Consider the following 25,817-nt stretch of genomic DNA (forward strand, 5'->3'; position numbering starts at 1 on the left):
ACAACACCCCTCTGGTTCCATGGGTCTGAACCTGGCCCTCCCTGGAAGACAACCCAGCTCCCAGAGAGAGCCCCAGGAGCACCGTGTGGCCTCAGACACGACACCCGGCTCTCTGTCAGGCCCCGACACCAAGACCCAGGGCTATTAGCAAGAGGGTGATTTAAACTGACACACAGTGTATGCCTTACTTACCTAAAATAATTGTTTTCTTTTAGGAAAAAAACCTTCATTTACAAACACCTTTCGTTCTACATAAAAACTCAGTGGTGGAATCAATACTTGCCTCTAATATCGAGTTCTTGTGGGGTTCATTCACTTTCCCCGCCAGACAGCAGTGGGATATCGCATTGTGGATGATGGGCTTGTTGGACTTGCTGCTGGGCTCCTTGAAGAGCTTGGGACCTGCGAGAGAGGCCAAGGCGTGACATCAGGGCTCAAGGCACGCACGCCCAGCACCAGCCACTCCTCCAACCGAGCCCCGGGGCAGGCTGGGCAAGGGAGCCAGATCCTTTTGAAGATGAGAAGTAACAGCCACTCCAAATCTATCTGAGAGAATTCTGAGTTATAAATTTTAAATTAACTCAGGAAAAGACTAATTTAGCCCCTAATTAATTTTTTTAAAAACAAAAAGACCTAAAAAATAGTGAGCAGAGAATAACTTTTAAAAGTCTACATTTCCAAAGTGCCCAGGTCACACTACTTGGCCACGAGCCTGCACAGACACAGAGGTACATCACCCGCAGCTGAAGCAGTTAGAGTACCAAGAACTGTCTGCCCCAAGCCACGGGCAGGGCCTCCCTGTAAGCTGTGATGTGCACCCAGGGCCTCCATGGAGAACGGGGCTGTTACCTGTGTACTCGGCCACCGAGGCGAGAGAGGACGCTGCAGACGCTGTCTCCCAGTCCCTGTCCGTGCTCCTGCTGGGGTTGCGGCTTAATATGGGCAAGGCTTCCAGTGACTCAACTCTGCTCAAGAAAAGGAACAAAAGGCGGGATAGGGGAGGTCGCAGGTGCACCTCCTCTTACCCACAACTGGCTGCTGGTGGCTGAATTCCACCCTGATGGACCAACCCGCATCACTAGTGCAAGATGGACCATGAGCAGGGGTGGACTTCCAGCAACAGCAGGGCCACGCATCAGTCTGCTCCCTGTGGAGTGCACAATCACAAACTCTGGGCAAAACACAGAAATCCAACACTTCAGGCAGGCACTGCAGAGTGACGGAGCGGACGGAGTGGAGGGGAGGCAACCTCCACCTGAGAAGAGACACCCTCACACTGCCTGGAAGCTGGGGGGTGGGTCTGGGCCAAACACAAGACCTGGGAAGGAAGGAGGTGGCACAATGGATCAGGCCCAGAACCCTGGGTCTCGATGTCCCGGCAGGGCAGGCCCTCCTGAGCACAACGGACCCAAACAGCAGCAAGGCTGGACACGGCTGCTCACACAAGGCAGGCCGACAAGGCTAGAGTTTGACTCCAGCCCACACAGCTGACTGCCACAAGAATCCAACCGGAATCCAGGGTCCCTGAAAGGTGTCCTCCACAAAGCCCAGGTGACACGGAGCCACCAGACATGTGGAGCAGGACAACGCAGCCACAGGATGCACACACACAATGAAGGACAGGTGGCGACACCTGCCCCCCAGAGGAGGCTTAACACCACACGTGGAGGAAGCAGCAAAGGGACCGGTGCTGGCCACCAAGGCCCGTGGACGATGCTCAGTGCCATCAATGGGGACCCCAGCATCTCCTTCCAAATTACTTTTTAATCACAAAGGGAAAGTTTTCAGGGCCAGTGGTAAACCACCACCTTTTAAACAATCCGAGTAAGCCTGATACACCTGGCAGGCTGCACCGAGAGGACACACTCCTCCCTCCAGGTGTTCCTGCCTAAAAGGCGCAGGCCGAGCATCATCGTCATAGGGAAAGCCACGGTGAGGGCGCCTGGCGCCGCCGGCCTGTGGCATCCAAACCGACCAGGTCAAGAAAGACAGGAGGGCCAAGGACTGTCGCAGAGACGCAGCCATCCAGCGGCATGTGTGGCCCTGAACAGGACTGTGGCTGCAGAGACTCAGCTCTCAAGGGCCCTGCTGGACAGCTTGGTTGACAGGTGAGTGACACAATGGAGACATGACTCTGACGGTGGTGACTAAGTCAGAGGGCCGCCTGGCTTGTAGAGAAGACACTGAGCGTTCAGCAGAGGCAGGTGGTGCCAGCTTACTGGGACATGACCGAAACACAGACGCGAATGCGGGCCTGGGTAGGGGAGGGCACGTGATCACGCAAACATGACAGGGCTTAGCCAGCAGGGTCCCAGCAGAGGGCTCCTGGGAGCTCCTGGGGAGGCACCGTAGCTGCTCTGGGTGCCTGGTTCCACACCAAGTCCAAGCCACAAAACCGCCCCCGGGACAGGTTTCAAGCTGAAAGCCCCATGCCTTTCCAAGCAGCACCCCAACCCCTTACCGCCGGGAAGGCGTGCCCCCCGAGGGAACGCTCTCGGGCTCTGTTGTTGTTGCAGAAGCCAGGGACAGGCTGGAGCCCGACTGGGCCCGGCTCAAGTGATCCGCTGCTGGAAACAAGACAGCTCTGGTGAGATGTGCCCATTCCCCAGTTATTTACGCAGCTTCTCATGGGGCAGAGGGCACCCGGGCGTGACCCAGCAGCCGAGCCTGCTTACGGGTGGAGGAGCTCTTGGTCCCCACGTCGCTGCACTCCTCCCGGTGAGCCGACTTGGGCCGCGGCCTTCTCGGCTTTGCCCTGGGTCTGCCCAGGCCCTGCTCCTCTAGAAGCTGCCGCTGCTTCCTCCGCAGATACTCCTGCTTGATGAGCTCCCGCCTCGCCTTCTCCTCCTCCTTCCGGACGCGATCCTCTTCGGCTTTACGCCTGAGAGACAAACATGCTCCAGACGGTGCTGGGTGGAGGGCCTCATCTGGAGAGTGGGCCGAGCACTGCCTTGTGCACTGGCGTGGGGGCTGAGGAGCAGTGTGGTGTGGGGGACAGGGCAGGCCCAGGGTCTACCCCCAGTGCTAAAGCCCAGCCCCACAGCAAGGCTGTGGACCCTCTGTGCACAGCTCACATGGCATGAGCCGGGTAAAGGACAGCTCCACAGCTCCCAGGCAGGCGTGGGGGTCGAGGGAGAGGACCCAAGGGATGTGCTGAAACCAACCCTGGCCCCCATGCTGGCGATGGCGGGACAGTGCCCTGCAGGGCAGTGGGTGTGAGCTGGCGCCACCAGCCCTGACCATCAGCCTGGTCCCCCCTCCCTGACGCAGAGCAGGCGGGGAGGCGGGAGCCAGCTCACCGAGCCTCATCCCTCTTGAGCTCAACTTCGGCCTCCAGCTGCTGCTTCCGCACTCGCGCCTCCTCGGCCTTGCGCTGCTGCTTCAGGAGGAAGGCTGCCCGCTTCTTGGCGAGCTCGTCTTCTGCCTTCTGTTCATCCTACAGACAGACGTCACGTGGGATGCTGGACACAGCCCCCACATCACCCACGGTGCTGGTCCCCCAAACAGCACCGTCACATAGGCTGAGTTGCAACACACAGTATGAAGATGTCTTACTCTTTTTTTGACTAATAAGCACATCTTTCTAGACAGTAAAATACAAATGGAAAAAACCACACCATTCACAAAGTCTATCAACTTTCCAGTGTCTCATACTGAATTCAGTTTGCCTTAATCTGAGCTAATAACCCAGATTCCTTTATGTACATTTTAAAAGTACAAACACCAAACAAAACATTCATCTTTTGATAAATCTTAATATGATCCCATGAGTCATCCACCTTCATAATTGCCAAGAGGAAAGACACTATTACACAGAAGTTCCCACAATTTATTTCTCTCTTTTCCCTAAGAAAAAAAATTACAGGGAAGGCAGACAGAAGCAAAAATGTTTCTTAGGTAAAGTGTCTATATCTGCCCAGACTCTGACTTTGGCCCAAAGGCCAAATCCAGCCCACCTGTTTTTGTGAAGCCTGCGAGCTAAGAAAGTTGCCTGTGAGCTAAGAAAGTTTTTTACATCTCTGAATGGTTGGCAAACCATCAAAAAGAAACATTTCATGACAGATGAGAACCACATGAAATTCACATTTCAGCCTGTAAGTTAAATTCTGTTGGCACATGCTTGCCCACGCGAGCAGGTGTTGCCCGGGGCCACTTTTGGAGGAGTCAAGTCCTCGTGACAGAGACTACACGCCGCCAGGCTGCACACAGTAGCCCTCTGCCCTGTACAGAAAAGGTGTGCCAGCCCTCGTCTGCATTTAAGCTCCTTGCATACCCTCACAACTAAGGGGATGTGATGGCACTGGACAATCACCTGACGCAATGCTACCAGCAGTTTACCTTGAAGAAGAACCCGACGCCTGGTTTCTGGTCACCTTCACCGGCAAGCTCTGCCGCGCTCCCAGGGCCTCCCGCCTCCCCGTCCTCGTCCGGGGCCCGCAGGTCTGAGAGGTCCACCTCGATGAGGCTGGCCTTGCTTCTCGGGGTCTCATCCACGGGGCCGTCCTCCTTCCCTGAGGCCTCGGGGGAGCTGTGCCCTGCCTCTGTCACACTGTTATCTAGCCCCTCCTTGGAGCTCATCTGTTCTGAGAGGATGTTTGCATCTTTGGGAGAAGATAGGGCAAGTGTCCGCTGGCCGCTCTCGTCATGGAGCTTGTAACTGTGGAGGCAGCCCTTCTCATAAGGGTCACTTCCAGGGCCACCAGCACCGTTCCAGCCTGGGTCGGAGGGCTGGGTCTGAGGGGGGAAAGGCCGCAAGTGCGGGAGGGTCTCTGCATTGGGTGTTGGAGTCTTGCTCCGGGAGGAACCCTGCTGCCTGTCTCTTGGAACCTTCAGCTCAGCTGGTCTTCCTGAACGGCAAGTCCGACCCTGACCAAGACGAGGTGGTCTTCGGTGACCAGGCATTCCAGGGGGAGAGAGTGGCTCCACAAAGTGGATGGACGCCTTGACCTTCTGGTCCTGGGAGTTATTTTTAGAACCTGGCGTTGGTATGGTAGGTGATTTCATAAGCAGCTGCTCTTGCTGCTGAGAAATCTTGAGGATGGCCTGCTGCAGTGTGCTGATGGTCTCGTTAAGCTTCTCAATGGAGAGGTCACACTCGCTCACGTCCACCACCTCACTGGCGCCATCCTCCAGGAAAGCAGCAGAAAGGGCCTTGCTCTTCTCCAGTTCATGGAGGGCAGCAGGGTCCCTCGGCTTATGCAGCTGAACAAAAGCCAGGCTTTCTCGGTCCACATCTGGAGACTCCAGGTCTTCTCTCCCCTCTTCTTTAGCAAGAAATCCTTCTGCTTTGGAAACACCTCTATCGAAGTCCTGGCCATTGTGCTGACAATACTCTCCACCAAAGTGTTCTGCTTTCAGCGGCTGGGGGCCATCAGCCTTCCCCTTCTTGACCACATGCAGGAAGGCGGCCTTCCCCAGCTTCAGCCGCTGCCGGGCAGACAGGGCCTCCATCTTCTTCTTCTGCGCCTCAATAGCCCTGCGCTTCTCCTCCAGCTGCATGTGGAGCTGCAGCAGCTCGGAGGCCAACAGGCTGGCATGGTCCCTGCTCGGCCTGCTGGGGCTCTGCTCCCTCCTCTGCTTCCATGTCGTCAGGGGGGCTGGGCAGCTCTCTGAGGCATCGGGTGTGGTCTTCTGGGAGCTGCTTGTACTGGACTTGGTCTCACAGCTGTTGAGCCTCTGCAGCTTCCGCTCCGCAAAGCTGGTCATCTTCACACTGCCGCTCGCCATGGACACACTGCTGATCTGAGAGACGGTGCTCAGACAGGGGCTCGAGCGGCCACTGGCATCATCCTTGTCCTCGTGTTCTTTTACCTTCATGTCCTCCTGCAGCTTTGCCGACTCCTCCTCACCAGTGTACCTGGCGATCACCGCAGGATAGTCCTCGCCAGTTAGCTCCTGCTCGGCATCCTCTAGATCTGCGATGTCGGAGTCAGAGTCCTGCCTCAGGCCCATCCACGGCTCAGGGTCATGGGCGCAGCTAACACAGAACCTGCCTTCTGGGTCTTCGTCGGCTCTGACTACGTGAAGAAAGAAGCCATCAGCAGACTGTCCCTGAGATACCGCTTCAAAACCACCGCTGTCCAGAGGCCCACCTCGGGTTTCCCCTGCCGCCTGCAGCCCTGCCTCAGTGGGTGCAGGCTCTGAGCCCGCAGAAAGTTCTACAGAAGAGATGGGGGTGAAAGTCCTGTTCAAGTCGCGACTGACGTGGCTGCTGGGCGCCCTTGTCCGCACTGGAGGGGGACGGCCCTCGCTGGGCCTCCGGGACGTGAAGCCCCTCGGCCGCCCCTCCCCGCACTCGTCCTCCTTGGTGACTGCCCGCTTCTCCTTGGCTGGCTTAAGCACGGCTGGCATCAGCGGCTCCAGGAAGAAACTGTCAGGCTTACTTTCAAGGGTGTCCGCCACTCTCTGGGGAGACCTGGTGATCACTGACAGGCCCGGGTCACTGCCGTGGGGGTCCACATCCGTCCTAATGATGGCCACAAGCTCTTCATCCTCGTCTTCCATATCAACGTTGTTCAGGAGGGATTTCCCATTGGTCTTCAAGGCTGTGGGGTGCGGCTGGTTCTGTGGGGTCAGGCTAATGACATTGGATGCCAGACTATCCTTGCTGATGGAGCGAGCCAAGCTGATGCTGTCACCAGAGCCGGGGTCCATGTCACAGCTTGCAGCGTGATGGAGGGCAAAGGGGGCCGGCTGCGACACTGGCCTGCAGTGTGGGGAGTGATGAGTACCCGTTACTAAAAGAGAACATGGCTCCTCAACTCAGGAGATGCCATAAGCCCGTCCCAGGCAAAAAAGAACCTTAGACTTCATTTTAGAGATTCTCAAACACTTTGGTTCCAGGGTCCCTTTCCACCCTTAAAGATGACTGAGGACCCAAAGAGCTTTTATTCATTTTATCTATTGATATGATATTAACCAATACATATTACTAGAAATTAAGGCTGAGACATTTTTAAAACACTGATAAAAAACCACAACAATGAAAACTATTATGTGAAAACTCATCATACTTTCTAAAACTAAAAAGTTTCTAGTGTGAAAAACGGCTGTAGTTCACACTATCGCACATCTCTCTATCTGATTCTGACTCAGTCTGCCACGACCCCACACGTCCCTGTTACCGTTCCCTGGTGGGGACTGCGGGTGGGAGGCGGAGAGCAACCTCGGCTTGCTGGGAGTGATTCTGGCCTCGTGGAGTCCCCAGAGCTCTCAGAGAGCCGCCGGGGTCCTCGGGCCACTTCTGAAGAACAGCTGGTTCATTCTGACAAATAAGTTTCTCTTCCAGAGAGAAATCCATTTGAAATGTACCTGTTCTTTTTTTCTGGCCACGTGACTGCTGCCCCTCGAGGCCGACCGCCGACCCGGGTCAGAGAGCTAGATCGCCGCCGCTCATCTGCGATTTGGAGAGAGGAGTGTGTTCGGCATTAAGAGACCGATTTTATAGCGTCTGAAATCCTTTCAACACAATAACCATTTCCTAAGAAATGCATCATGATTCAGTACACTGAAACTGCTCAAGGAAAGCAGGTAATCACAATACAATTTTCCAAAGTTTCAGGAACTGTAATCGAATAGTAACCAATCCAAATCACAAAATAATCAGAACCTTAAGTGAACATTTGAATTAGAACATCTAAGTTCTTGCATAGGTACAGTGCAGTAATTTTCTGTATCCTGAATATAATTTATTAGATTCCAGTAATATTTTCACTACAAATAGTATAAGTTCTAAGATATACTGATAAAAGTTAAAACCTATTCTGCCATTGTCTTCATAACTAAAACTGCTACATCACAGTGAGAGTTCATCTGGTTTTCAGAGCTCTTGTTCTAATGAACTACAGCTGAAAAACAGAGATGGGGAGACAGGAAACCACACCTACCGGGGGGGTCATCTCCCTGTGTCACCTTGTGCTGTCTCTGCCTTAGTGGCAATAAGGGATGTGGTGGGCTAAAGGCAGAAGCCCCTTTCCCCCTAAATGGGAAAAGAATGAGGGAGAAAAATCACTAGTTTATCAGTCTTAAATCAAAAGCAAATGCAAATGAAACTACAGGCCATCAAAGATTCATAGAAATTTGTAGAAAGACTTTGGGAAAAATCATTATGAACTAAAAGACTATCAAGACTTTAGACCAACAATAAATATCCAAAAAACAGCAACTAGGGGACAGACACTCCTGGGTATACTCTGTAATTTCAAGGTTTAACACCTTACATTCATGTAGTGCTGCCCTCCCCTGCTTCCAGGGCAGGGCCACAGGAGGACATGCTCTCACCCCCTGCTCCTTGGTACCTTTTCTATGACCTCTGAAGATTAACGTCAATTAAATCATAAACTGTCTAGAAAAGGAAAAGGGCGATGGGCCCAAGAGCAGAGAGACTCACGGGTGCTCAGCCTCCTCAGGGTGCAGGCGGTGCCTGGGGCCCTCAGGCGGTGGCATGTCAGCTTGGCTTGCTGCCGCAGGACTGCCCAGAAAGCTGCGCTTGGTGGCATTGGAGATAGGAACAGGAGGCCGGCTGCTCTTTGGGTGTGACACTGTTTTAGCTGCGGAAATAGCAATTTTATAGAAATAGGCAGTAACTATAGATAATATGCAAACATTAGCAAGACATCTCTAAAAAAGACCCTGAAGCTTTAATAAGCAGTAAAAAAAAACACACAACTTTTACTGAAAACCAAACTTTCCCCCACAAAACTGGTTTCATGTCTAAAAAATGTACTCTCCAATAATAAGTAGCACAAATACTGTACCAAAGTGAGTTCCACAGCCTGGAGGAAGATTAAAGATGGCAGTGACAGGTGAGACAGAAACCTCCTCCCAAAACCACATGTAATAGGATAATACAGCAAATACAACTAATCCTGAAAGAGCAACAGGAAAGTAGACTGTGGCAGAATGCCTACATGTGGGGATACCAGCAGACCTCAAGGAAAAGGGTCAAGTACCAAAGCCGCGATCCAGAGGGACCCAAGCCCTTCCCCCACCCCAGCTCACAGGCAGGAGGAAGAGAAAAGGAGCAGGGAGGGCGTGGAGGCCCGGGACTGCTCTGCTCAACACCCAGTGGGAGCACAAACCTACACTACATGGTGCCCTGGAGACCAGTGGGGCGGGAAAGCTAACACGGGCAGAATACTTGGAGACACTGAGATTCCAGTCACTTCAGGGGAACAGGGACCCACAACTGGCCACTCTGGGAAAAAAGAAAGGCGGACACGCTGAGAGACTTCTGAACAGTGAGAGCGCTGCTAAAGGGGCAAGGATCGCACAGAGCTTGCTGCTCAGGAGAAAGGACAGGTGGACAAAATTGTCTGGGTGCACTCTGCCCAGCAGGTTGGGAACTTTCAGGAGCTTCAGGCGCCCCATCCCCCTGGCTGGCTACGGGGCTTCATCATGGGCCAGCACCAATTTGCAAACCAGCTGCCCCTGCCATTGCACCAGGCCAGCCAGAGGGCAGCCCCACCTACGGCAGCTACAAGTGCATAGCATAGAGCCTCCTCCCTGTGCCCTCAGCCCACTGGCCCTGGCAGTGGAGACAGGCACTGCAGCCAGGAAGCAGCAAAGACCTCTTTCCTCCCGACAGGCACCAACACCACTTGCCTGCAACCCCTGCCACTGCTCCAGGGGCTGAGCAGCTCGAAAGAATAGAGCTTCTGGGCACTAAAGGATGCGACCTACAAATATGAAATGTCAAAGGAACCTGGTTCAAACCAAAATCCCACAAATATCAGAAAGAGAGCCAAGTTAAACTGAACTCATCAACTTTCCTGAAAGAGAATTCAAAATAAAAATCATAAACATGCTCACAGAGCTACAGAAAAATATTCAAGAACTCAGGGAGGAAATGAAATAACAAACGTTGAAGAATATGGTATCTGAAATGGAACATACAATGGAGAGATTTAAAAGCAGATTAGATGAAGTAGAGGAGACAATAACTGAAACAGAAATTAGAGAACAGGAATACAAAGAAACTGAGGCACAGAGAGAAAAAAGGATCTCTAAGGAATGAAAGAATATTGAGAACTGTGTGACCAATTAAAATGGAAAAATATTTGCATCACAGGAGTACCAGAAGGAGAGAAAAAGGGATAGAAAGTGTCTTTGAAGAGGTAATTGCTGAAAACTTCCCCAGTCTGGGGAAGGACATAGTCTCTCAGGCCATGGAGGTGCACAGATTTCCCAATCCAAGGGACCCAAGGAAGACAACACCAAGCCATATAGTAACTAAAATGGCAAAGATTAAGGATAAAGACAGAGTATTAAAAGCAGCCAGAGAGAGAAAAAATATCACATACAAAGGAAAACCCATCAGGCTATCATCAGACTTCTCAGCAGAAACCTTACAGGCCAGAAGGGAGTGGCATGATATATTTAATGCAATAAAGCAGAAGGGCCTCAAACCAAGAAAACTTTACCCAGCAAGGTTATCATTTAAATTTGAAGGAGAGATTAAACAATTTCCAGATAAGCAAAAGCTGAGAGAATTTACCTCCCATAAACCATCTCTACAGTGTATTTTGGAGGGACTGCTACAGATGGAAGTGTTCATAAGGCTAAATAGCTATCACCTGAGGAAATAAGACCACAGTAAAGAAAGTAGACCACTTAATTACTGAGCAGATGCAAAATTAAATCAACCACCCCCAAAGTCAGTCAAGGGATAGACAGACAATACAGAATATCATACCTAATACACAAAAAATAGGAGAAGGAAAAGGAAGAGAAAAAAAAAAAACTTTAGGTTGTGTTTGTAATAGCATACTAAGTGAGTTAAATTAGACTGTTAGATAGTAAGGAAGTTACCTCTGAACCTTTGGTAGCCACGAATCTAAGGCTGGCAATGGCAGTAAGTACATACCTATCAATAATCACCCTAAAGGTAAATGGTCTGAATGCACCAATCAAGAGACACAGAGTCACTGAATGGATTAAAAAACCAAAATGAGTACCACAGCTGAATGTTGGGGACCGCCTTTGTCTTCTCACATGTTTGTAGGCAGAATGGGAAGGCACCTTCCCCCGTGTCTGAACGCAGCATGGGAAAGCACCAGCTTGAGAACAACCGGTGCCGTCCTTGGCAGTTATCTGTCCACAAAAACATATCTTGTCCTCAAAGACGAGCCAAGACTCCTCACTCTGAAAATAGGGAGACCTTGAAGATGTGTGCAAACACCGCCCCTGCTTCCGGCTATGCCCTTCCCCCACTTGCCGATGTGGCGGGGAATGGAGAACAAAGAACATTCTGTTTACCCATTCCATAAGCAACTAACAGGAACCCTGCTGCAGCTCAGCTGGTAGAGCATGGGACTCTTAACCTCAGAGTCGTGAGTTCGAGCTGAACCGGAGCAGCTGAGGCAAGCAAGAGGGCTAGTGGCTGGCGACACGAAGGAGCATCAGCCCTCCCCATCTGCCCAGCTAGCTCAGTCGGTAGAGCATGAGACTCTTACTCTCAGAGTTGTGAGTTCAAGCCCAACTAGGAGCGGCAGAGAGAAGCAGCCGGGCTGCTGGCTGGTGACACACGGGAGCATCAGCCCTCCCAGCTCTTTCTGTCTTTCTTTTTCTTCACCCCCCCCCTCCCTTCCGCACTTCAGGACCTGCTCGACTACGCACGGCTGGACCGCGTCAGCTGAAAGGCACACGCAGGTCAGCACAGGAACTGAAACTGGCTGGTGTGCCCTGGCCATCACCAAGCGGCCCTCACTGGGGCCTTCGCTGCTGGGACCCATGAAAGAGGCCTGCTGCCTCGGCTGCTGGAAGCCCTGGTGGTCTGGGCCCAGTGGGTGTCTGACCGCCTTAGCGACCACCTCAGCTCTAGTTCCCATGGGGTCAGTTGAGGAACCAGGTCAGGCCTGCAGCTGCAGTCCTCAACAGGGACCCTGCCTCTGGGTTTACTCCCAGACAGGTGGCGCAGGGGCATCAGGAGCAGGGCTCGGGGACTGGACTCCACTGGCCAGCTTGCCAACAAGGGCCCAGCAACATAGCAGCTAGAACCCAGATAGCCCTGGCACGGATGGCAGTCCACGGGGGTCACCAGCAGAGGTAACATGGTGATGCAGTGATGTGAACGTGGGGAAGGAGTTCCTAGGACAATGGGGCCTGGGTGGCTGCACTGAGCACACGGGCTGGAGCAGACAAAGGAGAGGAGGAGCGAGGAGACGTGGCCAAGAGCGAGGGCCAAGGACAGAGCTGGCTCTGTGGCCGCAGGGACCACATCCAGGGCTGCAGACTGGTGGCCAGGGAGGCTGTCATGCAGACCCTGACCCATGGGACAGGGATTCCAGGCCTGGAAAGCTTGAATTCCTGGACTCCCTGGAATTCTGTGAGGCTGCAGGAGACGGCACCCCTCCCTGTGACAACCCAGTGCTTCCCGCCTGTGTGCAGAGACATGTGAGGCCGCTCAGAAGATGGCATGCATCACTGCAGAACTTGACCACCTCCAATCCTGTCCCCAAAGCCGAGGAGCATGGACTGGGCCTGATAGCAGTGACCAGCAGCAGCCAGGGGCAGCCTGGATCAGAGACAGGGAGCTGAACTGGGAGGACTCCATAGACACAACACAGCAGGGCCCCCAGCATGTGGTGCACACAGACTAACGGGTCAGCCCTAAGTGAGCGGGGCCACCAGGACTGCCATGGGACAGAACTGATGCAGCGCCAAAGGCTGAGGTAGCCGAGGGCCCCACCCCCCCCACACACACAGAGGTGAGGCGCCACCCTGTTCAACACACCAGGGCTGCCTACGGTCACTGCCACAGGGAGGCCAAGTGGTTGTGCCAACCAGCAGAACCAAACGGATGCAATGACTGTGATAAACTGTGAGGCAGAAGGGCAGCCATAGGGCCTGGTGGCAGAGTTGTGGGAATAGAACGGAACACAACTTCCCTGGGGACAGACAGACAGCAGTCCACAAGACGGACTGGCCAGATGACAGGATGCTGAGGGCAGTCGCCCCCTGCAGAGAGTCAATTTCAAGCCCAAGCCCCATCTCTGGGTCTGAGCAGGGTTCACACCTGGAACCAACTGCTGGGGAAGGGTCCCCAGGAGGGGGACCTACCTGCAAAGAAGGCAAGGACCCCTGAGCTCCTCCCCACAGGGACAGACCCATTTACTCAGGTGCCTGTGTGCAGGGAAAGGGACACCTCACATGCCACAGACTACTGGACACAGGCCTGAGTCAGTTTCGAGACCCAGGAACCTGATGCATCATCACGGCCCCTTGGGGCTGGCCGCTGGGGGTCCACTGCATCCAGGGGCCCAGCGGGGGTCAGGCCCCAATCTCTGAACATTCACTTGGATTATAAATCATCAGTAGCTGGTGCAAAAGCCACACTGGGTTTTGGGGAAGCTGAGAGGGCCTCACTCAGTGCCTCCTGCTCCCCAGCCAAGGTGGCGAGTCCTAGTGACGCTCCCATCCAGGGCATGGGGGAAGTGCCCCTAAAGAATCAGACAGACACACAGGGGTGGCCCTATACTCCATTTAGTTCCCTGGGTTGCTTCTGAAGAAACCAGAGGAGCGCTGGTCAAAGTCAGACCAGCAGAAGGTGCAATCGTAGCCGCACGCAGTGACCTCCGACCTCCAGGTCTGAGTGAGCAAGGCTCTTCTAATGGCTGGAGAGAAAATGGGGCCTGTTACCATAAGGAACTGAATTCCACCAAGAACGAGCTTGGAAGCAGCTCTAGACAAGGACCTGGCCCAGGGGACTCCTTGATTCCTCCTTCTGGATGCTAAGCAGAGAGCCCAGCCACACTGCCTTAAACAGAGGCTCGGGGGCTTGCCAGACCAGTAACACCTTCAGGGGTCCTGTAGTCAGGCGCATGACAGGCCATCGCATCCCAAGGAGAACACAAGTCGCTCCATCTCACCCCCCTCACCAGTGGGGAGGTCCTGCAGGCGGCATGCTGCCCACCCAGAGCGCTACCTCTTCAACCACGCCCCGGACTCTGAATGACGCAGGGCAGGAAAGGTCCTCGGAGGGCCCGGGCCTTATGGCTGGCAGGAAAAGAGTTATGTGGTCCAAGGCAAGGCCCAGGGAAGAAACACAGGGGACCCTGGGATTCTGGAGCAAGGCCATGCCACCTGCCACAAAGAACCACACACCTTCAAAGGACATGCTCCAAGGTGACCAAGTGCACCTTGCCCACAAGAGACCTCATGACTATGTGGTAAGAGAGAACAGACACCTTGGGACTGAGCCTGCACTGGGCCAGGGGCACCAGCTGCATGCATGTCACCTACCATCAAGGCACCAGCACCCTCCTCTCAGCTCCTACTGCAGCCACACAGGGCCAACAGCTAGCTGACAGGAGAGGAAAAGCCCAAGCCAGGTTAATAGGCTGATCAGCATGTGGGCAGGAGCTGCTGGCTACAGATGGCCAGCCTGTCATCAGCCGCCACCAGGTAGGCACATGCACAGAGTGGCCAAAGGCAGGGACAGACCTCTGCACAGGAGGCAAAAGGCACCAGCTCCCACTGAGCCCCAGCATGACACCAGTCCCAGAGGAGGCCAGCTGGCCACTCGGTGGCCTTTTCACTACACTGGGCCCAGTATGGAAGGGCCAGCAGGTCACTCTGGTAAGACAGATACAAATCTGCTCAGTGTTTGCCTTTCCTGTGCACAGGGCTCAGCCTGACCTCTAGTCAGTGGCTCCCAGAGAGCACCATCTGGCTGCCAGGCCCCCACCAGCATCCACCAGACCAGGGACACACCTCGCAGAAGGCAGGTGAACAAATGGCCCATGACCATGAGACCTGCCGGTCATGCCACATCCCTGGGCAAATCACGTCTACAGCTGCTTCCCAGGACCAGCAGACAAGGAGAGAGGTCACCGAGGCCCCTGGCGCCGCGTGCTGCGCCCCCAGGCTGCCTGGCCACTTTGCCAGAAAAAAACAGAAAAAAATTCTTCACCAGTGGCTCCTGCAGGTCTCAGCATGCAACAGGACTCCGCTGTTAACCTGCTGTGTGTTTCCAGTGTTTTTTTCCCATGTGTATATCCACTGCGCCCTGCTCCCAGCTTGGGCTAAGTGTCTGTGGAGTGTGAATGAACATGAGGGAGGGAGTCAGAGACGTCAGGCAGCCCGGCAAGGTCTGGCCACCTGTGGAAGGAGGCAGCAGGCACGGGCAGGCCTCCACAGAGGTGAGCAGAGGGCCTCGCAGGCAGGGAGATGCGCAGGCTGGGGAAGTGCTGAGACAGGGGCAGACAGGCACAACTCCAGCCCGTCACCAACCTGACCAGTTTCCCAGTGTGCTCTGCCAGCGGGGTGGGCTAGCTGAGACTGCTAACGAGGCCGCCCTGCTCTTGTAAGCGTGCTGCGTGGTAGCCCCACTTCTGTGAGGTACGATCTACATCTCGCTCACTTTCCTGCTAGTCTCTTCTTCCTCAATGATCCTACAGTCCTGGATATACGTTGTCTCTTGTCAGTGTTGAAAGTATCTTCTCCCCCTGTAGCTTGTTGATTTCTTTTTTTTAACTCTTTATCATCTTTTAATGAAAAAGAAGTCAACTTTAAGTGGCTGAATAGTCTTTTCCTTTGTGGCTATTAGTTTTATATCCTTTATAAGAAATCACAAGGACACAAAGACACGCTCCCACATTATCTTCTTAAAGCTCTAGATTCTCAAGGCTGACACACTATTTTACTCTGATAAATATGGATTGTTTTTTTCTGCCCTGTTTTAGGAGCAAAAAGTAAGAATTGTGGAGGGTGAGAAAGGCCATCATACACTAGAGCTGTACTTCCTAGCCAAGGAAGTTCATCAGAACGATCTGGAAGCTTTTCTCCAAATGACCGCTGCTCATTGCTTGGTTTCTGATTCAGCCCTGAACTGTCCAGTCTGAAGAAGCTCTTGGAGTGATTGCCATGGACCACGATGCGAAAGCACCAGACAGGAAGCTAATGCACGACACAGACCTCTGCTTTCCCAAAGGAAACCACTTAAACACCAGCGCTATACATAAGGTGGGAACCAGTTAAGGACCCCTTGTGAGACCAGTGTTTGGAATCTCTCAGAGGGAAAAGATACCAATTCACGGGGCTTGTCACTCACCATCTTTCAGCTCCTGAACGTCCCTGGGTTGAACAAAATCTGGTTTGATATTCTCGAACCACCAGAAGAGTTCGGCAATGAAGGCCATCATGTTTGGCTAAAAGGAAAAACAAGAGACCAAGGACACAGTAAGTGGCTTATTCGTACATCATTTGGGAAGCGTTTGGAAACGTATCATTACCTTCAGCACTGCTGGGGCGCAGAGCACATCTTCCAAGGTGAGATAAAAGCACCTGTTGAGGTACTCAGTGGAGAACTCTCTCAGAAGCCGAATATTGTACAGACTGTCAGCCATCGACATCACCTCCTTCAAGCATATATCTAATAGAAAAAAAGAAAATGACAGTTTATCATATATTGTTTCATGAATGTATGTGTGTGGATATAAAATTCTGAACTGAAAAATATTTTAAATGAAGGTAGTAGTGATTCTTTTAAAAGGTGACAACACAAAGAGATTTAAACATTACAGTAAGTACTACAAGTAACACTAATATAGGAAGAAAACACTCTAGAAAAAGATCTGTGAAATCTCCAGGATCTGAATTTAATCGCTAACATCTAAAGAGCATAACAGAAATTACTTGCGATTTTAAAAGTGGGCTTTCAACCCAGACAGTAACAATCACCTTTCAATTTATAAAACGACCTTGCTGCATAAAGGTTAATGTTTACTTAATGTCTAACCCGGTTTCTTGTACCAGGGAAAATCCTCCACGTGAGGTCATCTCCATGACTAGTGGGGAGAAGAGAGCAGGCATGAAATAGGAAATGTCAGGCTCTCCAAGGAGTCACACAGGATGCTCCCCATCACAAAGCAGGAGACAAACTGTGGCAAGTCTCCCTCCAAGGCAGAGATGCCGAGTGTGCACTCCTGCCCCTGGGGGACAGATCTGCACCTCCCTGCGGGATGCCAGACTCTCCATCAGTACCAAGTGGCCCAGGGACAGCTCCCTGGGCACTGCAGATGCCCTGAGTTTGAGAGTTCTGTGCAGGGATCACTAGGACAGAGGGATGCGGCTCAAGACTAAGTCAGAAGTAGCTGCATTGATGACTTAACTTTGTCTGTAAATTAAATAGATATAAAACAGATTTGAGAAATGTAACTTATTTTAAAATAACTTCATTTCTACGAAACCATTTCCAAGGGTTTAGAAGCACAAAGCAGCCTCACAGCAGCCCAGACTCACTCATGAAACCTGACCCACCCAATGTCCTCACACCGTGAGTCCAAGAGAAACCTGCTATATGCACATTTATATTGTAAGAAATGTTTCCCTTTTAAAATTCTGATCATGAACTATTAAGATCACTCCCATATATCCAGATGGAACAAATACTAGCACCAAACTTGATCTGGTTCAGCTCTTTTCTTTCAGTAATAAAATACTGGACAGTGCTTAGGCCCCACCCACACCCCAGCCCACACGGCTCCTCCCACACATGTGCCAGTGTTCTATTACATGGTCTGTGTCACTTACAATTTAAGTAGTACACTGCTGACCCGGCTTTAATTTGCATGCATGACAACAAACTATACCTGTCATCCTGCAGCCTGCTTTCCCCCCACACTGAGTACTGCTTCCAAAAGGATCTATGTTGATGTGAGTAGATTTCAGTCAATCATTTTAACAGCTACAAAGTAGTACATAATTTTCACTATTTCAAAAACTGTCATAAGGCAAACTCCTGTACACACTCTGAGAAGGGCTTTACAGGCCACCTGGCTGGCACCTGCTCACAGCCCACCCCGGAATTCTAGGGCCAGTCACCTCCCCACCCTACCTCCATCCCGGTATCATCAGGCCTTTTAATTCTTGCCAGCTGGGTGGGTATGAAATGCCCCTTTCTGAAATGGCACACCCGACTCCTGGATGGTCTCACCCTTGACTTCCTCTTCTGTGAAAAGCCTGTTCCTATTCTGCCCCTGAGTTGTTTGTCTTTTTCTTAGTGATTTTCAGGAATTCTTTTAGTACGGTTACAAAAGGACTGTGTGGTGATCCACTGTCAAGACGTGGTGCATATCTTTTCCACAGATAGAGTTTACTGTTTAATCTAGCTTATCATATTCCTCTGTCACCATATGAATTTTAGCATGGTTAAATAAAAGAACCCCATGGACATACAATGGGGAAATAACAGTCTCTTCAACAGATGGTTCTGGCACAACTGGACAGCTACACTTCAGAGAATGAAACTGGATCACTGTCTAACCCCATATAAAAAGTAAACTCCAAATGGATCAAAGACCTGAATGTAAGTCATGAAACCATAAAACTCTTAGAAAAAAACATAGGCAAAAATCTCATGGACATAAACATGAGCGACTTCTTCATGAACATATCTCCTGGGGCAAGGGAAACAAAAGCAAAAATGAACAAGTGGGACTATATCAAGCTGAAAAGCTTCTGTACAGCAAAGGACACCATCAATAGAACAAAAAGGCATCCTACAGTATGGGAGAATATATTCATAAATGACAGATCCGATAAAGGGCTGGCATCCAAAATATATAAAGAGCTCATGCACCACAACAAACAAAAAGCAAATAATCCAATTTAAAAATGGGCAGAGGATCTGAACAGACACTTCTCCAAAGAAGAAATTCGGATGCTCAACAGGCACATGAAAAGATGCTCCGCATCGCTAGTCATCGGAGAAATGCAAATTAAAACCACAATGAGATATCACCTCACACCAGTAAGGATGGCCACCATCCAAAAGACAAACAACAACAAATGTTGGCGAGGCTGTGGAGAAAGGGGAACCCTCCTACACTGCTGGTGGGAAGGTAAATTAGTTCAACCATTGTGGAAAGCAGTATGGAGGTTCCTCAGAATGCTCAAAATAGAAATACCATTTGACCCAGGAATTCTACTTCTAGGAATTTACCCTAAGAATGCAGCAGCCCAGTTTGAAAAAGACAGATGCACCCCTATGTTTATCGCTGCACTATTTACAATAGCCAAGAAATGGAAGCAACCTAAGTGTCCATCAGAAGATGAATGGATAAAGAAGATGTGGTACATACACACAATGGAATACTATTCAGCCATAAGAAAAAAACAGATCCTACCATTCGCAACAGCATGGATGGAGCTAGAGGGTATTATGCTCAGTGAAATAAGCCAGGCGGAGAAAGACAAGTACCAAATGATCTCACTCATCTGTGGAGCATAAGAACAAAGGAAAACTGAAGGAACAAAACAGCAGCAGAAGCACAGAACCCAAGAATGGACTAACAGTCACCAAAGGGAAAGGGACTGGGAAGGACGGGTGGGAAGGGAGGGAGAAGGGCGGAGGAAAAAGAAAGGGGGCCTTACGATTAGCATGTGTAATGTGGAGGTGGGGCACGGGGAGGGCTGTGCAACACAGAGAAGATGAGTAGGGATTCTGCAGCATCTTACTGCGCTGATGGACAGTGACTGTAATGGGGTTTGTGGGGGGGACTTGGTGAAGGGGGGAGCCTAGTAAACATAATGTTCTTCATATAATTGTAGATTTCGATACCAAAATAAAAAAAAAATTAAAAAATTTAAAAAAAAAGAATCTTCTGTTATTTCTGCCTTTTTATAACTTAAGAAATCTATCCTAACACAGATATCATAAAAATATCTCCCTATTATTCCTTCAAAGTTCCTAAGCTTTGCTTGTTGGGTTTTGTTCTTTTGTCGACAGGGGGTTTGTCTCATGTGGGCTAAGGTCTCACTATTCTTGACCCATACAGATGGACATCTGTCCCTCTCTCCCTACGAGCTGTGGGTCACCCCACAGGCACTGGGCTCCCCACTGAGTGCCACTGTTCGGGCTTCCCTGCCTGGCTCCTCCGGACCATGCAGCTACTAGAGCCACAGTGGTTTGGCTGCTGTGGAGGTGAACAAAACCCGGTCTCTGCAGAACAAGGATCCCCTGCTATTTTCCTCAAAATCAACTGCCTAAAATCTGGGACACTTTAAGCAACAGAATAGTGAGTGTAATGGGTTACAGTCTGTTATAAGGATCCATGAGGCCATCCTGAAAAAAATCAACACGAATAAACAAATAAGTGGAGAGGCCACAACACGCCCCTTTCAGCAGGATGCTGTAATAAACATAAAAGCAGAAAACCACCGACAGACAACACGAGGGGGGAAAGTCTGTGAGAAACAGAACGTTTATACAGTCTCAAAGCCTCTGCCCAGTTTACTAACTATAAAGCATGGAACAGCTATCTCAGAGTGGACAGACCTCACACAAGACCGCCTGAGCCAAAGCTGGTGTTAACACCGGCGTACTGACGTCACATCCCCACCTGGATGCATGGGTGGACGTCACTTCTGCAGCCTTCTGGCTAAGAATGCATCCCCTGCATCTCACCAGGAGGAAACATTAGGCAAGCCCAAACAGGGCCATTCAACAAACTAAGTGACCTGGACCCTTCTTGAAAAGGTCAAGAAGGACACAGGAAAGCTGGGAAATGGCTCTAAATATGGGAATGCAGAGCACGGCACCCACGCGGTGAGTAATGCTGGCTAGAACCTGGCAGGGAGACAGCGGCCACGAAGGACACAACTGGGACCGGAGCAGGGCCAGTGGTGGCCCTGCATCTCTGTGACTGTCCCTCTGCCTCTTCCTGAAGCTCACAGTGTTCACAGAAGGCTTTTGTTCTCCTGGCTGCCCTCCAGCGGTTCAGCAAGACAGACAGTACACACATGGGGCAAAATGCAGCGCCGGGGAATCTGGACAGCAGTATGCAGTGATTCCTTGTACACTCTTCTGAAATATCTAAATAAAATGTTACAAAATGCTGATTTTGTGCCTTCTGGCCTTCACTCTTCCATGTGAGTTTTTGTACTAACTTGTCAATCTCTGTAAAAGGGAATTATTTATTAGGCTGGCCCGTAAGCCCATCAACCACCTGGGAAAACCACAACTTGACTACTGAGTCTTGGCACCTAAGAGTATAGTCTGTCTCCTTCCAAGCGCAACAGAGGCGTGTGTGGGTGTGTGCAGGCCTCCGGCCCTCCAGGGCCCTCCAGGCGCCGGCACTCCCAGGCTGAGCGGCCACTGGAGGCCGGGCAGGGGGACTGGGCAAGGCGGCCCCACAGCCCCGTCCCACTGCCCGCCCTCAGGTGGGGCAGAGCTGCCGCCCGAGCCCACTCGGGCAGAACCACAGCAAGCCTGCCTGCACAGAGAGCCTGCGCGGCTCAGGCCAGGCCAGCTGCCGGCGAGGCCATTCACAAGAGACCATTTTCCGTGCCTATGAGATGATGGTTCAGAACGCACTTGACTGCTTGACCCCGGTGCGCCAGCACTTTGTGTGAGACTGTCACTCTGCATTACCAAGGGAGAGGTCCACAACCCCCGTCAAGCTCTGCTCCTGGGGTGAGGAACACGCCACCTCCCAAAGAGCTAGCAGCGTTCCACCTTCCCCTCTTTTCTGGGACAGTTGATGGAACGTAGGAGTGTCAATTCCTTGAGAGCTGCTAATACACCCTGGAGAAAACCTGGTCTATGTGGAAGTACTTTTGACTACAGAGTCCATTTATTTTGTAGTTATGGGTCTATTTAAGTTTCCCAGCTCTTCTTGGTTCAACAGAAAATTGTCAACTTCATCTAACATTTCAAATGAATATGATAGACCATACTCTTAGCATTTTCCTTATTATTCTTTAGTGCCCACTAAATCTGAATTTATATCCTCTTAGCTATTATATTCTCTATTTTTGCCATCCTTTCTTGATCAATCTTTCTAGAGGACTATTAATCCTTCGAAGGCATAAGATTTTTACTTTTATACAGTCTCTCTCTGAAGCTTCTAAATTTTGTTTAAAAATTTTTTCTTTTGAAATTATCTAAAAATTTTGTTTACCTGTGACACAACACACATCTTTAAAAAGCCATAGTATGAAAAAAAAGCTTAAGAAGAACAGCAGCTCTCGGCCTCTGGCCTGACACTCATGTCCTACGGAGACACTGCCCCATCTCCTTGCCTGGCCTCCGAGACCCTCCACAGCCCCCGCTGGGGTCCCAGGGCAGGATGCAGCTCATGTCCAGGTAAGCCCATCAGCACACCGTATAGCCACTGCCCACAGCTGAGTTTTGCTGTGCCTCTGCTTAGACCTCCTATATGATTTTTGTATTTCCTGGACTTATACCCACTGTCCTTCCCGTCCTTTGTTACTCTGAACACCCCTTGGCTTGGCACCAGGCCTGCCCCTGCCTCTCCCAGCCTGTGCCTCTGTGCGGGGAGCTTGGGGTCAGAAAGGCTGCACTGCACATTTCCCAAATGGAGCACTTCCCAACAAGCCTCCCCTGGACAAGTAGGCCGCCCTGTGGGAACCCACTCTCCGGGCACTGGGCGGATGGGGCCACGACTGCGCTGTCGTCCAGATGCCCCCCACTTGTGCGACTGCGACTGGGGTGCTCTCCCCTCTGGAGTGCACTGTGCATGCTCGGCTGTGGCCACAGGGGCTACCACTTGGCTACACACATCGTTGGGCATTCTCTGTACTCTTCGTGGGTAAGTTCTCTGTTACGTCTTCCTAGCGAACCCCTCATTTTCCTACCTCTTTTCCCCATTTTCCTTCTGGCTTTTTATACCTCCCTCTGTAGATTTCTTCCACTCTGCCAGCTAGCCCTTTAGTGAATTCTTAAATGGTGGCTGCCATGCGTTCACCTCCATGTCCCTTCCGACACCTGCTCTCCGTCCACCGACCCACCGTCCTCCCCTTCTCTGACATTCTCTGTCCACCCGCCAGGACAGTCTCTGCTGACGTGGCTTCTCCTTAAGGCCAGTGGCTTTCCCCAAGCATCCGTGGAACTCTGGCCTGCTCAGAGCCTGAGTGACATACCAGGAGGTGGGCTCTGCAGCAGAACAACGGGCAGGGGTGGGTGCCTCCCCAGGAGTGCCCGGTGGCAGTGGCTGTGGCTCTCTGCCTGGGCCAGTTTCCGTGGAGGAGAAGCCTGCCCCACCTTTAAGGCAGGCAGATGGGCAGCTGGGAGCCAAGTTAGGGGAGGCGGTTTCCTGGGGTGGGCAAACGGGGAGGAGGACTGTTCTCATCTTCAGTATGAAGAAGTTTACATAAAAGCCTTGATCTCAGTGTGTCACCCTGTCCCTGCCACCTCCGTGGGGTCTAGAGCTTGTGTAGCTCGGTGTCCCCTGCAAGCACACCCCCGTCTCCTGAGCGTGTGGGAAGAGCCATCACTGCCTGACAGAGGCCAAGAAGGCCTGGACTGGCACTGCTCTTCAGACCAGCTTTTGGAGAACCCCACTGCCCCCCCACCCCTTGCCATGTATGTTTTGGCGCCTCTCTGGGGCTCCATAGGAGTCGGTGGCTTGCTTCTCTGACTTGACCTACTGCCCCTCTCACCACTCCGTGACCGCCCGGAACCCAGGCACCCTAGTCTCCCCAAGATGGGCCTTCAATCCGGCGCCTCTTCTCCCGGTGTCGGGGGATTTCTGCCTCAAGGAGAAGGCCAGGCCGAAACTACTCTCCATGCTTTTCTTCACCTTTCCATGTTCCTTTCTAATGCATGGACAACAGCCCGGCTCATTCATTTTAAGAATCCCTTGTTTTCCAGAATATGACCTCTACTCTGATCCACAAAGTGTTTAAGAATATCTTCTCTGGTTTCTAAGCATAAAGATTTTACAGGTTTGGAGAAAGAGCCTGCGTCTTTTTGTTACAGGCTTCTTGTTTTACTGAACTAAAGGAAAGTATCAATATTTGCAATCTGTTGAAGTTTTTTTTGTGGCCTTAATCAAGTCCAGTTTTTGTAACTGCTTCCAAGCTCACGTATTTTAAAAGAACATGTTTTCTGATGCTCGGTGCATGGGACCAGGCCTGTCGGTTCTGCATTCAGATCTTGTATGGCCTTGCTTATTCTTCTCTGCTCCACTGTGACTCAACTTACATGAGGTTCTGTTCATTTCTCCTTAAGTCTGTCACCTTTAAGAAATGCACTCTGATGCTCTGCTTTTGGAGAGAATGAGCTCCCGCACCATCACCTCCTCCTGAGGGCCTTTATTTTGTCATTCATGATGGCCCTCCCCTGGTAATTCTCTTCTGCCTTAAGGTCCCAGGCAACAGGCGAGAAAAAGGCTACATACAAAAGAAGCAAGACCGGAATCAGCAAACCAGAGGCAGCCCTGAAGACAGGGCCAGACAGTGAAAGGGGTGCCCCTGAGGAGCCAAGGGTGAGGGACACCCCCAGAGTGTGTCACATGCTAGGCCTGCTTAGGTCCCCACCCCTTCCTTGTGCCCTTCACCAGATGCTCTTTCTCATCGACGTCTCAGTGCCCAGTCTGTATCGGCGGAGGGCTGCTCTCTGCGGGGCCCTACTTTCTCACGAGTTCATCTCCCAGCAGAGGGGCACTCACTTTCTGTGGGCATCTGGTGTGCCCTGGCTTGTGGAAGTGTTTCCAGAGGAAAACTCTACTGTTACCCTGCCAAGGCCCGCAACCCTCACTAGTCCTAGACTCAATCTTACATGAACATTCCCTGTGCCACAGGGGCACTGACACTTCAACCCCTTCCCATCAGCGAAGCAGCTTGGTGGCACCATTTCCTCACAGAAGGGCTCTGCCCCACCCCTAACCCCAGGGCCAGGGCATCTGACAAGCCGCCTTGTCCTCTCCTAGCCGGGAGGTCCTGGCTACAGCTCCCAGACACACAGCCCCACGGACAGACAGTGTCTGTCCCAACAGGCCCCAGAGCAACCAGGCATCAGCTCATGGGTTTTTCACTCAAATACGGAGACCCTCTCCTGGAACCTCGGCCTCTCCCTTTCTTTCAAGTTCGGCTATGTATTTTTAAAACTATTTGATCTATAAAAACTATGAAATCCAGCACTTCTGTCCTTAAGAGTAGGAGCAGGACCACCATGAACTCAATGCCCAAGTGCCAGGTCTACACCAGTGCTTTCCATGCGGGGCAGCAGTCCGGGCATGCTCTTGCCCAGACCTCCCTCCCTCAGAAACCTCCCAGACCAGAATCCTGGACCTCACAGCTCCTGCACAGACAACCATGCCGTGCATACACACCTCCCCCAACATCAGGCTGCGAGTGCCTGGACAGACGCACGGGCATCATCATATCCCAACACCAAGAATGGAGGAGTCATAAACGGTCTCTACACAGACTGGGTTCTGCACTCATTTTCCCATCCCCAAACTAAGTTCTAGATGTCTTAAATCAATTGTTGCAGGACTGACAAAACCCTAACAATTCTGAAACTTAAGTACAGTCACACATATTCACCACGCTGCCCACTTCAATTTCTTCGCCAGATAGAGGCAGGTTGAGTCCGAGCACATCACCCTCAGGCTCCTGCTGGCATAAAGGGATCCGCGCGCTGCTTGATGGTCTCTAGACATCTAGACAGTGGCCGGGGCCCTCATGATGCGCCCTTGGGCCCGGAGGGCTGCCCCAGGCGGCGTGCCCCACTCACCATCCAGCTTCATCTGCTCCGGGCAGTAGTAGTGGACCACAGCCAGGAGAGCAGCCCCATCCCTGCTGTCTCGCATCAGGTCCTCCAGCAGCGGGAAGTGGGGCGGCTGCCTTGCGGACGGGTGCTCTCGGCGATAGCGCACCTGCAGTTGATGAAAGGCAGATGGTCTACACATGATGCGCCTCCACAGTCACCTACATTACAGCAGACGGTTGGATCCAGAGCCGACACAATGTCCAGACAACAGTTAGAACGATGGCAATCACAGAAAAAGCTCAAAATGTCTGCATTACATACTCTGCCTGGAACATATATGTCAAGATCCAGGGAACCG

General features: G+C 51.7%; 1 protein-coding gene across 8 annotated transcripts in view; it reads right to left on the reverse strand.

Moving 5' to 3' along the window:
* CAMSAP1 (calmodulin regulated spectrin associated protein 1) overlaps positions 1 to 25,817 on the reverse strand; it is a 101,718-nt gene that overhangs the window by 14,536 nt on the left and 61,365 nt on the right. For 6 of the 8 annotated variants that reach the window (XR_012124952.1, XM_073221446.1, XM_037007652.2 and 3 more), the window contains 12 exons: positions 25,484 to 25,625; positions 16,233 to 16,372; positions 16,052 to 16,148; positions 8,390 to 8,549; positions 7,887 to 7,978; positions 7,312 to 7,396; positions 4,339 to 6,706; positions 3,300 to 3,436; positions 2,676 to 2,881; positions 2,462 to 2,567; positions 850 to 965; positions 284 to 402 (listed from right to left, as the gene is read on the reverse strand). Coding sequence is in view for 7 of the 8 variants with exons in the window: in XM_073221446.1 (XP_073077547.1) it covers positions 284 to 402; positions 850 to 965; positions 2,462 to 2,567; positions 2,676 to 2,881; positions 3,300 to 3,436; positions 4,339 to 6,706; positions 7,312 to 7,396; positions 7,887 to 7,978; positions 8,390 to 8,549; positions 16,052 to 16,148; positions 16,233 to 16,372; positions 25,484 to 25,625 (3,768 nt within the window). In the remaining variant the exon portion in view is untranslated. The remainder of the gene's footprint in view (positions 1 to 283; positions 403 to 849; positions 966 to 2,461; positions 2,568 to 2,675; positions 2,882 to 3,299; positions 3,437 to 4,338; positions 6,707 to 7,311; positions 7,397 to 7,886; positions 7,979 to 8,389; positions 8,550 to 16,051; positions 16,149 to 16,232; positions 16,373 to 25,483; positions 25,626 to 25,817) is intronic. The other 2 variants (XM_037007653.2, XM_037007655.2) reach the window with 1 other exon arrangement.

Source organism: Manis javanica, chromosome 2 (assembly GCF_040802235.1).
Source record: "Manis javanica isolate MJ-LG chromosome 2, MJ_LKY, whole genome shotgun sequence".
Lineage (NCBI taxonomy): Eukaryota > Metazoa > Chordata > Mammalia > Pholidota > Manidae > Manis > Manis javanica.